Below are 14,998 nucleotides of genomic sequence, written 5' to 3'. Positions count from 1 at the left end.
AACAGCAATGGACAGAGAGGTCCTGACTGGTCCAGATGCAGCAGCAGTGCATGAGCTCAATGCCACACTTTCCCCGAGTGTGAACGCATACTGACTAATAGAACACACAGACAACAACAACAACAATGAAAACAACAAAGGAAGCTCAAACTTGTGCCCTGCCGTAGTTCATAGGAACTTAACAGACATCTACAAAACACGTCATCCAAGAGACAGAATAAACCACGCTCAGCAGCCAATGGGAATTACTAGAAAATATACACAAAGCAGTAGCTTTACCCCAAATAGTGAGCATGCCAAGAAAACAACTGCAATCATAAACCTCAAAAAGAATTCCTAGGAATAAAGTTAACTGAGTGGCTGATGGACTTCAGTACAGGAAACTTCAAAACATTTTATAAAGAAATTGAAAAATAAACTATATTAATATTAATAAAGACCTGATGGTTTGGCAGAATTAAATACTGTGAGAAAGGCCACACCATCAAGAGCAGTTTACAGATACAATACAATCCTTGTGAAAATTCCAGTGTCACTCTCCACAGAGATAGGAGAAATAATTCTGAAACTTACCAGGCAGCATGTAGCATCCTAAATGGCCAACACAACCTACTCAAAAAGAGTGAGACAGGGACATGAAAATATCTAATTTAAGCTTATACTACAGAGTCATAGTAACAAAACAGCTTGTTACTGGTCAAAAATGGATATTGAGACCATGAAATAAAATAGATAGTGAAACATACTCTTTCAGAAATAGCATCTTGACTTTCAACAACTTTCCCAACACATACATTGGAGAAAATGCAGCATCTTCAGTGATGCTAGGAAAACTGCACGTTTGCGTTAGAAAAATTAAACTGGACCCACAGGTCTCATCTTATTTAAAAACCCATATAATGGGTCAATGACTTTAGCTATAAGACAAGGCTCTCAGAAATTGCTGGAAAAAAAAAACCAGAGAGAATACATTCACAATATCATTGTAGGTAAAAACTTCATAAAGGCCTCCAATGTTCAAGAAATACCAAAAGCAGCTAGGACTTCTGTGGGTCTGGGTTCAAGTCTGGGACCTCCGAGGGAGTAGACTTTGTGGGACCAAGCCCAAACCAGGGACCTCTGTGGGAGTGGGCCCACATCAGGGACATTTACAGAAACAGGACTAAGCCAGCAACCTAGGCCGGAGCAGGCCTGAGACAGTGAATTCCAAAGGAGAACGGACAAGGGAGCAACTGCTGGAAAGTGGGCCAGAACCAAAGACCTCTGTGGGTCCAGTTGTGAGTCTGGGACTTCCAAGGGAGTAGGCAGGAACCAGAGACCTCAAGCGCTGAAGATATAATAGAGGAAATAGACACAATGGTCAGAGAGAGCATTAACTCTAACAAAAACGTAACACAAAATATCCAGGACAAAATATGGGACACCATGAAAAGACCAAAGCTAAGAATAATAGATATAGAAGAAGGAGAAGAAGTCTAACTCAAAAGCACAGAAAATATATTTAACAAAATTGTAATAGAAAACTTTCCCAACCCAAAGAAAGATATGTCTATGAACATATAAGAAGCCTACAAAACACCAAATAGACTGGATTAAAAAAAAAGTCCCCTCATCACATAAAAATCAAAACACTAAACATATCGAATAAGCAAAGACTATTAAGATCTGCAAAGAAAAATGGCCAATTAACATATAAAGGCAGACCTATCAAATTACACTGACTTAGCAATGGAAACAATGAAAGCCATAAGGTCCTGGTCAAGTGTTATACAGACAGTAAGAGACCTTGGATGCCAGCCCAGACTATTATAGCCAGCAAAAAATTTCAATCACCATATAAGGACAAAATAAAATATTTCATGACAAAACCATATTTAATGAATACCTATCCACAAACCCAGCCCTACACAAAGTACTAAAAGGAAAAACCAAGAAAGTTGGCTACATCAACAAAAACACAGAAAATAGATGATCTCAGAGAAGCAAATCCAAAGAAGGAAAAAAACCACACAAAATAACATTTCCAACAACAAAAACTAAATTAATAGGGGATAGATAACAATCACTGGTTATTAATATCCCTTAATATAAATGGACTCAACTCACCTATAAAAAGAAACAGGCTAACAGTTTTTTTGTTTGGATACAAAATCAGAATCCATCCTTCTGCAAGCATCCGAGAAACACACCTCCACCTCAAAGACAGATATCTATCACCTCAGAGTAAAAAGTTTGGAAAGTTGTTGGTGTAGCTATCTTAATATCTAATAAAATAGACTTCAAACTAAAGCCAATCAAAAGAGATAAAGAAGGACATTTCATATTAGGCACAGGAAAAATCCACCAAGAGGAAATCTCAATACTGAACATCTATGCCCCAAATACAAGGGCACCCTCAAATTAAAAGAAACACTTCTAAAGCTTAAATCATACATTAAACTCCACACACTAATAGTGCAAGACTTGAACACTCCACTCTACCACTGGACAGGTCAGTCAGGCAAAAAATTGACAGAGAAATAAGGTAATTAATAGATGTTAGGATTCAAATGGACTTAATAGATATCTATAGAATATTTCATCCAAACATAAAAGAATATACCTTCTTCTCAGCACCTCATGGAGCCTTCTCAAAAACTGACCACATACTCAGTAACAAAATAAACCTTAACAGATACAAAAACAGTTGGAATAACCCCATGTATCTTATCAGATCACCATGGCTTAAAATTAGAATTCAACAGCAACACTAATAGCAGAAAGCCCACAAACACATAAAAATTAAACAGTGCTCACTTGGATCATCAATGGGTCATGGAAAAAATAAAGGGAAGAAATTAAAGACTTCCTAAAATTCAATGAAAATGATCACACAACATACCCAAATTTATGGAACACAATGAAAGCAGTGTTAAGAGGAAAGTCCATAGCACTAAATGCCTACATAAGGAAGCTGGAAAAATATTGCACTAGTGAATTGGCAGAACATTTGAAAACTTTAGAACAAAAGGAAGCAAACACAGAGAATTAGATGGCAGGAAATGATCAAATTGAGAGCTGAAATCAACAAAATAGAAACAAAGAAAACAATACAAAGAATCAATGAGATAAAGAGTTGGTTCTTTGAGAAAAATCAACAAAACAGACAAACCTTTATCCAAACTAACCAAAAGGCAGAGAAAAAATATCCAAATTAACAAAATCAGAACTGAAAAGGAAGACATAACAACAGACAGGGAGGAAATCCAGAGAATCATTAGGTCACATTTCGAAAACCTGTACTCTACCTAATGGGAAAACATAAAGGAAATGGACACTTTCTTGATAAATATCACTTACCAAAATTAAATCAAGACCAGATAAGCAAATTAAATAAAATAAGCTCAGAATTCTGATCTCCAAAATGTACAAAGAACTCAAGAAATTGGTCATCAAAAGAACAAATAATCCAATTAAAATGGGGTACAGACATAAACAGAAGACTCTCAACAGAGGAATCTGAAATGGCTGAAAGACACTTAAGGAAATGCTCAACCCTTAGCCATCAGAGAAATGCAAATCAAAACAACTCAGAGATTCCATCTTCCACCTAGACAACAATGAGGATCCTAAGAGAGATATACATGGATCTAATCTACATGGGATGTAGAAAAAGACAAGATCTCCTGAGTAAATTGGGATCATTAGGGACCATGGGAAAGGGTTGAAGGGGAGGGGAGAGGAAAGGAGGGGAGCAAAGAAAACATATAAAATCAATAAAATCAATTTAAAGTTGTAAAATTAAAAAAAGAAAAAAAGGGAAACAAAGAAATACCAAAAGCTGGAGAATAGAACTGCATAATGTTAAAACAAACAGCACAGCAGATAAAATAAACAAAATCAGAATAGGACAAATTAAATAAATTATTAGTACTATCATTATTATTATATGTCTGTTTTCTAATGAGAAAGAAAGGGTATGGAACTGTGTGGGTGGGAAGTGGGAGGATCTGGGAGGAGTTGAGGAAGGATAGCTATAATCAGAATACACTGAATGAAAAGACCAACCAATAAAAGAACAGCACAGCAGAAGAAACTCTCTCCACACTAGGAGACAAAGTTACAGAAAGCCATTGCTCATGTACACCGGATCACTGAGTAATATCTAATATGTATACAGAGCTGTGGAGACCAATCACCTAAACTCAGACCATCCAGTCAATGTACGAACAAATGACACAGGTCCAGAAATACTATAATAAAACCTTTAAGTGTGTGTGCTAACTAAAATACTAATTAAAATAAATCACCCACAAAATCTACTGATAAAAACCTAAGACGGTAACATAGGTAAGTACATATACACATTCAAACACAATAGCCATAAGTCTACAAACACATTCAAACACAATAGCCATAAGTCTACAAACACATTCAAACACAATAGCCATAAGTCTACTGCCCCCTTGAGCCTGCTGGATGGATTGCTCCTGTTTCTGATTGCTACAATTCTACATACAATTCAGACCACAGCGATAAGCTGACAAAAGTGCCAGACCACCAAATCCAGCCCCAGAACCAAAAGCTGGTCTCTACCTCCACAATCAGTGTTTCGTTGGTTGGTCCAGTGGAGGTTAAGCTCTCAGGCTCCTTGTAGGACCGTCTGTAGTTGAAGGCGGTACCTGAAAACTTGTATCGTCCAGGCCAGTCCACACTCCAGTGTCCGTTCAGGTAGTATTTCTTGAGAGAATTGCGCACAGAGATGTAGGAGGTAGATATGTTCGTCTCATAGATACGAATGCTCCGAGCTCCAGACGGAATCGTTACTACGTGGTAGTACTCTGGAGAGAGGAATGTAGCATTTAGTTTATAATTGGTTATGAGAGCCCATGTTTAGAGCTGGTGGATCTGCTGCTAGCTCTGCTTGTCCTTTTTCAACAGTTGGAGGAGAGGTCTTGTAATCTGCAGCCTTCCTACGGATCATTTTAGCTCAAAAAACCTAGTATCCACTCCTAGAAAAAATCAGAAGCCCCAGAACAGTGGTTCTGAACCTTCCTAATACTGTGACCCTTTCACACAGTTCCTCATGTTGTAGTGATCCCCAACCATAAAGTTATTTCTATTGCCACGTCGTAGCTATAATTTTGCTACTGTTATGAACTGTAATGTAAATATCTGTGTTTCTGATGGTCTGAGATGATCCCTGTGAAAGGGTCATTCTATCCTCAAAGAGGCTGCAACCCATAGGGCGAGAACCACTGCTCCAGAAGCAAAGGAAACCCCACAGTGGAGACCTCAGCACTCTAAGCTCTCGCCGTTTCCTCTCCCTCAGCCCCTCCCAGCAAAAGCTCTGACTGACCCCTTTCTCAGGTGTACATGGCTCGTCGTTACTCACGGTTGGTACGGTGGTGTTTACTGTAGAGTCCCCTGTGCGTTGTGCAGTCTGAGTTATTCCCCTTGCAGACCCCACAGGAGTCCTCGGCAGCATCTGACCCAAGGATATTGTCACAGCCAACTTTCTGAAGGCCCCACAAGGTCACAGGCCATTCATGGAAGAAAGGACAATACAAGCAACAACATCACCAATCTTACAACAAGATATTCCCCCCACTCTAGCTGAACACGTTTCCAACATGGAATAGTTAACAAATCGGTGTGGGATACCCAATGCATGTGCAGCATGGCTTGTCCTGGCCTCCTGGCCTCTTTTCTTGGGATGGATGTGCTATCTGTCTTCTGTAGAGTTCATCCCCAGTTGTAGTACTTGAACCCTCAGTTAAAGCTCTAGATTGCGCTGCCGTGAATCTCAGAGCAATGTGACTTGGTAAGATGACTGACTGCCGGTGTGTTCACACAAGGCTCTGCTGAAGTGAGCACGTGGCTGGGAGTGATTGACACCACTCAGAAATTCTCCCCATCAGTGACGCGCATGAGCAACATCTGTGCAAGGTTGCGTAAGTTAAGGTGCTTATGTGTTTTCTATAATGCTTGCTGGTTTCATATTTCCTACCAAGGTGTGTCTAGGAATAGCATCCATTCAGAAACAAAGCCATCATGGTCATAGCCCCATGCTGGAAATCCTCAAGGCCAGACATGTTTTGTAATGCTGTTGTGTGTAAATTTAAAAGGTCAGCTGTATCAAGTCTGTCATGTGCAGGGGTCTCCATGGGGCTTGAGGCTGCCATACTCTATAGATTATACATTGCTATGTCTACTGCAAATCTCTACAAGAAGTGGGAGGAAGAAAACCCACCAACAGTCATGTGTGAGAGAGATTATGCCACCAAATGAATTCAGGTCTCCCAAATTTCTCATGGATTTTTTGGGTTAGTGGTCTAGACTTTGGGTTTTAGAGTTGTTTGAATCCTCTTGCCCTGCTGCAGCTGAGGTCTGGACAGTCCTCATGTGGAGATCACTATGGTAGCTAAGTGGCTCCTCACTGATTTCTCACGACTCTGCCCAGAAACCCCTTGCAGATCTGCTGTCCCCGAGCCCAATTTCTAATCTACATGGCAGTGGTCACCCTTGGTGAGTTCTTGTTCATGCCCTCATCCCCTCAGAACCCCAGGATCCCTACTGCCTTCTGAGCACCCCCTTGGCTTCCTGACACTCCCATGGTCTGCTCTCAGTACCCTTTGGCTCCAGTGCACCCTTCCAGATGATGGAGCTCAGGTGTGGGCGCTCCCTCCTCCTAGGTCCCCACGAGTGCTCCACACCCACATCTGACATCAGCTGTCCCGTCTGCTCATGCTCTGTACACACCTCCGTCACAAAGCAGTGGCATCAGCATGAGCTCTTCTGGCTTTTCTCCCCCTGGGCTGGGACTTGGAGGGAAAGGGCTCCTCTCTTTTGTCTGGTCTTTCTAGCCCTTACAGGATGCCTGGCACAAAGCAGACTGTCTGGAGACATTTGTTGAATGAATAAGCAATCGTTATTACCTCACATATCCCATCTATACAAACATTACGGCTATCCTCCGAGCATGGAGTCCCATCTTTCACTTTATTTGACAAAGAAAAGAAGAAATCAAATCCTTCTGCGATACAGTAGAGTTTGCATAAGTCCTGATCTTAAAAAGAAATACACACACAAACACAAATAGAAAGACACTTCAGCTCAGTTATTTTTCAGACAGATTTTTCTTTGGTTGTCTCCCCCATAAAATAAGTCCCACACAATAACACATTTTAAAGACTTTTTTTTTTTGACAGAGCCTCACCATGTAGCCTGTCTGGCTTTGGAATATGCTAGTAGACCAGGCTAGCCTTGAGCTCACATAGCTCTATCTGCCTCTCTCTCCGGTGTGCAGGGTTAAAGGTGTGTGCCACCATTCTAGGCCTTGCAAAGAAAGTTTAATGTTTATCTTTGGTAAACCCTTTAAATTTATTAATATTATTTATTAATGCTACGCTGGTACTTTTTCTCTAGTGTCCCTTGTCCGATAGCTCCTTTATACATTTGCTGGCTGGGCTACAACGGTCATGATCTACATTATAAAGACTCTGTTACAGGAATTTAAACTGATGAGTTGTGTTTTGTAACACCGTGCAAAATTCTTGCACATAAGAAACATTATAACATTATATAAAAAACATTAAACTTTGTCTTTAAACCGATAGAAGAAGTGTTAAACGAGAACTCCAGGGTGTGGTGTGTTCTATAGGAAAGCTGGTATGACCCCAGGGATCTGAACTCCCCCAGGCTTCCAGGCTTTGCAGTTCATATGGCTAATTGAAGCTTCTGTGAGGACCTCTTTTCTCTGGATGAAATCCGGACAGCTGCCTCTGCGGAGCCTCACACTGTGGGGAATTTCCTCCCGTCTAAGACTCACTCACAGATTCTCGTGCTATTTTTTCAAGATGGGAGAATTACCCAAGGATTTTAAAACTAAAACTTGCATGTACTTAATATGATCATTTGCCACAGACTGACAAAGTCAAGGGTAGCACACACATTTCACCCTGACGTCACAGGTTAGTCCAGTTTCCCTCAAACCCTACAGACTGCTTTCCTTCTGGCCCAGGGCTCTGTTGATCATGTGTCTTAGTCTTAGTTTTACAGTTTATGCATAAGATCCAGATGAAATCTGCTTTGCATGAGACTGCTCACAGCTCCCTACACAGGCTTATCATGTCCGTGCAATGCCCCCTACCAGGAGCAGATGCACAGAAATGATGGGCGTAGAGCCATAGGGACACCTCTGCTTATGCCTGCTCCGGAACGCGTGCCACAGGCCTGGACAGAATTCCCAGTCTCAAGGAATGAGATAACTAGACAATCTTTAAATATACTTGAGCCACGCCTCTTGAACTACAAACATTTTTATAATGTTAGCTACATTATATCATATCATCATAACAACATCTTGCTCACTTTTCTCCCACTGACAAGTGTAAATCTCATTCACTCCATGAATAAATTTCTCACTGTATGGTTACAGAACAAGATTTCATTGCTGTAGTATACTTGAAAAATTATCCATTTTCTATAAAGCATACTAGAATTTTCTTTCAGCTTTTAATATCTAAGCATGTAGTGGGTGATGTGTTTATAGTCACATCAGCATCGACTGCAGTCGTTCATTTTTAATAGCTACTCATTCAACATATTTGGCTTGTGGGCTTTTGTCTACCGATCAAGTGTAGGTAAGATGTAATGGAAGTGGGGTGGGTCAAATCAAACCAGTCGCCCGAAGGAACCCTGTTATGATGGCCTTCCAGACCTACAGTGTCTGCCCGTCTGAACACGGCAGTGCTGGTCACATGATGTATTAAAATGGTAACAAGACATGGGCCCCCTACAGAGTGGGACTGGAAACTTACCTTCCACTCGGGTGTAAGGCTTCCATTTGTAGAGCCACCCTCGGAAATGTTTGCTGTTGTACTCGGCGCACTGTGCAGCACGGAAATCTACACTGTCCGGAGGGCATTTCTGACTGTTGCAGAGCTTCAGTGTGCGTGCAGAGCCCTGGCAAAACTTCCCTCCATGAGACGGCCTGGAAAACATATTGCAGCCAGAGATAAGCACTTATGTTTACTGGGGTGATGCAGCTGCTAATCCCAACGTCTTAGAGCAGGCCGTGAAGGTAAGCATCCTGAGTCCATCCTGAGTGTTATGGTCCTGATGCTGGAGGACAAAGCAGAGTTCAAGATCCAGGCTTGTGTACACTTGCTCCTTGTTCTCCAGCATCCTCTGGAGGAGGCAGGAAAGTGAGTCACCTTCACACCCTATAGGGGGATAGGTTTGCTGCTGAGAAAGAGGATGGCTTTCCAGGATGCCCCAGTTAGAGTAAGATACTGAGGCAGAAAGTCAACATCATCTTCTTCCTTCTGCCAGATCCCTTAGGACAGGGCCAGGACGTTAGGCCTGTGGACCAAGTCAGAGAATAATCACTGGACAGCCATGAGCCTGCTGATTTCTGAGAAATCTGAGTCTGGATGGGCACACTCAAGAGGACAGTGGAACCAAGGGTGACTTTGGGGCCTCATGCTTTCCGGATAAGAGCAACAAAGTAGCATGACTTATTTCTGAAACAAACCAGAGAGCCTTTTACTTCCCTGGGTAGGTTACTATCTCTCTGGGTCTAGTCCCTGAAATTAGGCTACTTTGTTGTAAAAGTGACAATGTTTGACAGAAAAGCAAAGCTTTTCATGAAAGAGTTGTTCTTATTGGAGTTTTCTGTTCATACTCTATTTTTTTTTCTTTAAATAAAGTAGCCAGTTAGATAGCATCTTAGTTTCAAGTCATATAGTTAAAACCCAGTTCTGCCCTGGCCCTGCTGGCTCGGTTATGTTTTGCTGGGAGTCAGGAAGTGGTAAGCACCATAAACCACATGAAAGCGAGAGAATCATTTCGGAAATGGAGTGGAATTCCCTTCTTAGCATTTTCTACAGTATTGGGTAAGTGATAGTGCTGCTACTAGCAAGATTGGGCGCTGTAGGAAGGCTCATTCAAAAGGAAGCAGGTGGTGTACATACCTGGGATTGGTACAGAGACGGTCTCTGTGAGATACTCCTCCCCCACAGGTCCGGGAGCAGGGGGACCAAGGGGACCAATCTGACCAATGGCCATGGGTAGGCTTGGGGCCTTCATCACCGTACTTCACACACTGTCCTCCACGACACCACTAAATATTTTAAACATAAATTTAAATTGGATTCAATTCATTTTTCTTGCAACTCCAAGGGGAAGGCGTCTTGTAAAATATACCAACATTGGCATCTCTACATGCAAGTGACATCTACTAAAGACACAGTTGGCCTTTCTTTGTCTACCTTTCCAAACCCAGCATCACCTGATGAATTGGTATAAAGGGGAGAGGTATGGATCAGTCACTGTAGAAGGCTGAAAACTGACATGAACATCTGGTCTGATTACTCATCTCTAAAGTCATGACCCCTGGATTATGAAAAAAAAAAAGGTTCTTTTCCCAGCTCCTAGCTTGCATTTTGAAGAGAGTCTCAGGGCAGAAAAGTCCAGATGAAGAAGATCCGGGACTTTGCACCTTGTAATTTCTGGTCAACTCCTGGATTTTACTGCAAAACACCTGGGCTCGGGGAAATCATTTTGTTCCTTTAGAGCACATTGGTTGTCACCCAGCTTTCTGCAGGGGCGAGGCAATTGCTCAGGAAGAAATCCAGTCTCTTCCCATGAGGACTAGGGATGCCACCAATATCCATTTTGTAAAAGAATGGCTCAATACACACACACATACACACACATACACAGCTACTTTGTGATTTTGTGTTCTGGAACCTATAGTATTGTTGTATGGCCTTAATATCAAAGAGCACAGTGATTCAGGATATCTTATTAAGAAGAGGGAAGATAGATGCCTTATCTGGTTTGCTGTCTGCATTAAATAAACAGAGCCTGGTTTGTGGGCAAAAAGTGCAGGCAACACAGTTATCTCTAGTATTTGAACCAATAGCTTGGTACTGAGGGAAAGCAATGCTACTCCTAAAAAAAATGGTAACATTTCAATTGCCTATTACTGGTGCATGGGTAAAACACATCAAATCAACTACTGGATCCATACAAATGGTTTCGATCAATATTATAGAAATAGTAGGATACATGTAAGATGAAGCAGGAAATGGAAAAAATGGGGACAGGGACTCAATGGAGGTCAATACAGGAGAAGGAGGGAGGAGAGAGATGATACAAAGAACACAGAGGCTATTTGTCAAAGCCTCACGTAATCATACTATTTACATTGACCTAAAATTATACACAATACATACGTATATGTCTCTCTCTCTCTCTCTCTCTCTCTCTCTCTCTCTCTCTCTCTCTCTCTCTCTGTAGCTTAAAGAAAGTTATGTCACCAAGGCTCACAATGCCCTTTATAAAAATTGTAGACTAACAAAACTCTTGGCACCAGACACTAGAAATCCACTTCAGAATGGTTGGTCAGGATAGTCCTAGTGATCTCGAAACAATACAAAATATGGCAGTTGCCAATGCCTGGTTCTCTGATGTTGAAGGTGAGACCCTGTAACTGAAGACACTACATGCTTAGGATACACAACTTGGGTAATTTGAGCTGGATCAAACTTAAAAGCCTCCTCTCTTAAATCTATATCCCATGGTGCCAGAAAGTCCTATGCCAGATGCTCAGAGAGGAAACGGTCTTACAAGGCTGTGACATCGCAAAGACCAACATGGCACCCAGCTGTGATAAAACAATGACCAACATGGCACCCAGCTGTGATGCCACAACAGTGCCCCACATGACAAGATATCAGTAACGGTGCAGAGGATGCCACTCACACGTAGGTGGTAACCAACAACTGCCTGGCTGGACCTAAGCCCACGTCTCTCTGGTACTAGTCACCTAGACAACTACCTGGGGCTAGTGAGGTCATGGGTCTGGAAGAGAATGTACCACCACCTCTTTGTTAGAGCAGCACCATTCCTAACTGCCTTCTAAATCCTATCTTTAAGTCTACGTGTAGGTATAGCTATCTCCCTTCATCTGAGGAGACAGCCACAGAGAACCTCAGCTGGGCACAGTGCAGAGAACAATCAGTTACGGGGCTCAGCCTCAGTGGATACACCTGTGGCACAGCTCTTGCGGTTCCAGCTTAGGGAACATCTCAAAAGAGACAACAGAAACCTGTAAGAGTCAGAATGCCAGGGAGTTTGCCCTGAATCAGTCTCTCGTGGGAATGGCTCCATAACCAACATCTGAACAGGAACAAAGTCAATACACATGAAAAGGTGGAAAGGGGACACTCTCATGGGGCCCAATCACTAGACAAAGAAGCACAAGCAGAGGTAGAGTTGGCGCTCCCAGGAATGAGAGCCCTAACTGGTTGTCCAGTACAGAGTGCTTAGCCTCGAAACAATATGCATACACACAGTAAGAATGGGCTCAGCAGGTTGTGTATATATATTTGGGCATACATTTTTATTATATATATTTATGTCACACACACACTACTAATTAGGGAGAAGAGGCTATCAATTTGAGAGTGAAGGTGCAGTCTAGAAGTGAGCAACCCCAGTCCCTCAGTTGGGCCCTATATTTTTTAAGAGCTGAGAAATTGAGCTAAGGAGCAGAAATGCATGCAGTCACCTCTCTGCTCCTGACTGTGGGCCTGATGCAATGAGCTGTTTCAGCTGCTGTTGCCTCGACTCTCGTGCTATGACGGACTCTAACATGGAAATACAAACTAAGTCCATTACGGTCAGGGTCTTTGATTACGCTAACAGCAATGCCACCAGGACAAGGCACCATGTGATTTTGGGCACAACACTGCCCATTCAGACTGTGCTTCTGCAATATAACCCCTGAGAAACTACTTCCACCAAACCAGCTCTAATTCTTTCCAAAGTGAAGTGGGAGAAAGGCAGCATTTAGAATGTAAGGGAAAATAACCTAAACTACTATGGAGAATTAAATTACTTTGAAGCTAAATAAAATGTAGCAAGAACGTACAAGTTACACTGAGGGAGCACAGCAGCTGTATCACCCAGAGAGGTCAGTATTTGCCATGGAGAGCCCAGAGTGTCTGAGCTATGAACAACTCAGTGGTGTGACAATAGAAAGGACACACATCTTTCCAAAGAAAGTCCACAGCTCACCATGTCCACACTGGGTGCCCATGGGTGCCCTCTGATGCTGGAGTCCACCCCTTACCATGTCCTGCTCACACTGGGTGCCCTCTGATGCTGGAGTCCACCCCTTACCATGTCCTGCCCACACTGGGTGCCCTCTGCTGCTGGAGTCCACCCCTTACCATGTCCTGCCCACACTGGGTGCCCTCTGCTGCTGGCATGAACTTCGTTTCACATTTCCTTCCAATCCGATGGCACCACAAGGCCTTACAGATATCCTAGAGGGGGAGAAGCCATTAGTGTCGCAGATGATTGCATGTCTGTCAGCAAATGGGAAGGGACGTCCCTCAGCCACAGGGAGGAAAAGTCAAGAGTGAGCTGGAAAATCTGAACCCCGGCCTCCACTTTTGCAATCCTGAAATTTGAAAATCATACTTTGTAAACCAAAGGGTAAGATAGGATTAATCTTGGCATTAAGAAAACCCATAAAAATGTATTTAAAAAAAAAACAAATGAAATTTTATCATGTATTCTTCTCCATCCCAATTTCCACTAACTTCCTCACATATGAAAATTAATTTCTATTCTTTCTTTATTAATTCCTTTATGTTTGAAATCAGACTCTTGTGTTGTTATTCAGACTGTCTCCGAACTCCACAGGGTCAAATGAACCTCCGGCCTCAGGTTCCTGAGTATCAGAGACCACAGGTACTTGATACTGTACCTACTCCTCAGGTTTTGAACTAACCATGATCAAGACACTGTTGGCATGTCCACATGTCTGTTCACCTGTGTGCAGGCCTGCACCTGTCTACCCAGTTACTGATCCATCCATGCAGGAGTCACGGAGGCACAAAATTCTCACCATATATGTATGTACCTACTTCCGGAGTTCCTGGCTACACAAAGCAGCAGCTTGCAGAAGTAAAACTAAGAGGAGAAACAGAAATGTGAAGGTCCATTGTCGGAGGTTTTAAACCCCTCTCTACTGAATTGCTGAAACAGATGGAAACATGGAGGACCAAAGGCATAGACAATATCATCGGATAAAAGCAAGGTATTTGTTGTAAGTATGGTCTGGACTCATGCTCTAGGGTCTGTGGCTTGTTTAAGCAAACACCTCGTTTGCTGATCATGACAAGGCTCAGTTGTTTCATTTTGCTGCACGTAACTATTTCATCAATAATAAAAAGGCAGCCTACAGTTAGCTTGATACTGCTTGTAACTTATAGATGGTGTTGGGATGCCGTTGACAGTGTGGTGCACAGTCATGACACTCATAACACAGAGACTGGAAGTACAGTCTGGAAAGTCTGATTTTTAACAAAAGCTTTCGTTTTATATGTCTTTCCCCTTAACAAATACAAGAGCAATGTAGGGAAAAAAATTCTTGGTATTTCCCACAAAAGGGAAACTGGCCTTTAGCAGAACCCCAGCTGTGTTTAGATGATTGTGCTGGATAGAGGAGAGGCAGGGGCATTACTAACACTTCTGAAGTCTGGAGGGCTTTCTGGAAGACTGCATATATTTCTGTGTATTTTATTCTTGATTTCATTATAAACTAAAATAAAAGAAACTTCAAAACTAGTTACTTTCATGTGATTTATGAGTGGCTCTCCTTGTGGTTTTAAGTAGAGCAAATTCCTAAATCTGGACGCTCCCTGTCTAGCCAGAATGCGTATCTGTGCTCTGTGAAGGATTTATGCGGGAAATCACCGGGGAGACATCCCTAGGGCTACAGAGGCATCACCCTGTGTGAGGAACTGCTCTATAAAAATTGTACTTGGGAAACTCAATAGTCAGGAGCCTCATGATGTACTGCCGTTACCTTCCAGTAGACTGTGCTCATGTTGGGACGGGGGTGGGGAACATTGTTTCCTTAATACTATCTGAAAAAAAATTGTGGAGTATTAATTTGCCAACTTAAACCAACTAAAAGTTATTACTGTGCTCCCAC

At 42.2% G+C, this 14,998-nt stretch overlaps 1 protein-coding gene across 1 annotated transcript in view; it reads right to left on the bottom strand.

Moving 5' to 3' along the window:
- Nucleotides 1-14,998, bottom strand: part of Adamts16 (ADAM metallopeptidase with thrombospondin type 1 motif 16) — a 91,484-nt gene that overhangs the window by 24,340 nt on the left and 52,146 nt on the right. Inside the window, exons 11-16 of the mRNA XM_050144738.1 lie at nt 13,224-13,319; nt 9,957-10,105; nt 8,802-8,974; nt 6,918-7,048; nt 5,375-5,498; nt 4,576-4,820 (exon numbers count right to left, since the gene is read on the bottom strand). Coding sequence (XP_050000695.1) covers nt 4,576-4,820; nt 5,375-5,498; nt 6,918-7,048; nt 8,802-8,974; nt 9,957-10,105; nt 13,224-13,319 — 918 coding nt within the window. The remainder of the gene's footprint in view (nt 1-4,575; nt 4,821-5,374; nt 5,499-6,917; nt 7,049-8,801; nt 8,975-9,956; nt 10,106-13,223; nt 13,320-14,998) is intronic.

The sequence above is a fragment of the Alexandromys fortis genome, unplaced genomic scaffold (assembly GCF_014885135.2).
Source record: "Alexandromys fortis isolate MF-2015 unplaced genomic scaffold, M_Fortis_MF-2015_v1.1 scaffold_52, whole genome shotgun sequence".
Lineage (NCBI taxonomy): Eukaryota > Metazoa > Chordata > Mammalia > Rodentia > Cricetidae > Alexandromys > Alexandromys fortis.
This window is presented reverse-complemented; position numbering and strand designations above follow the sequence as displayed.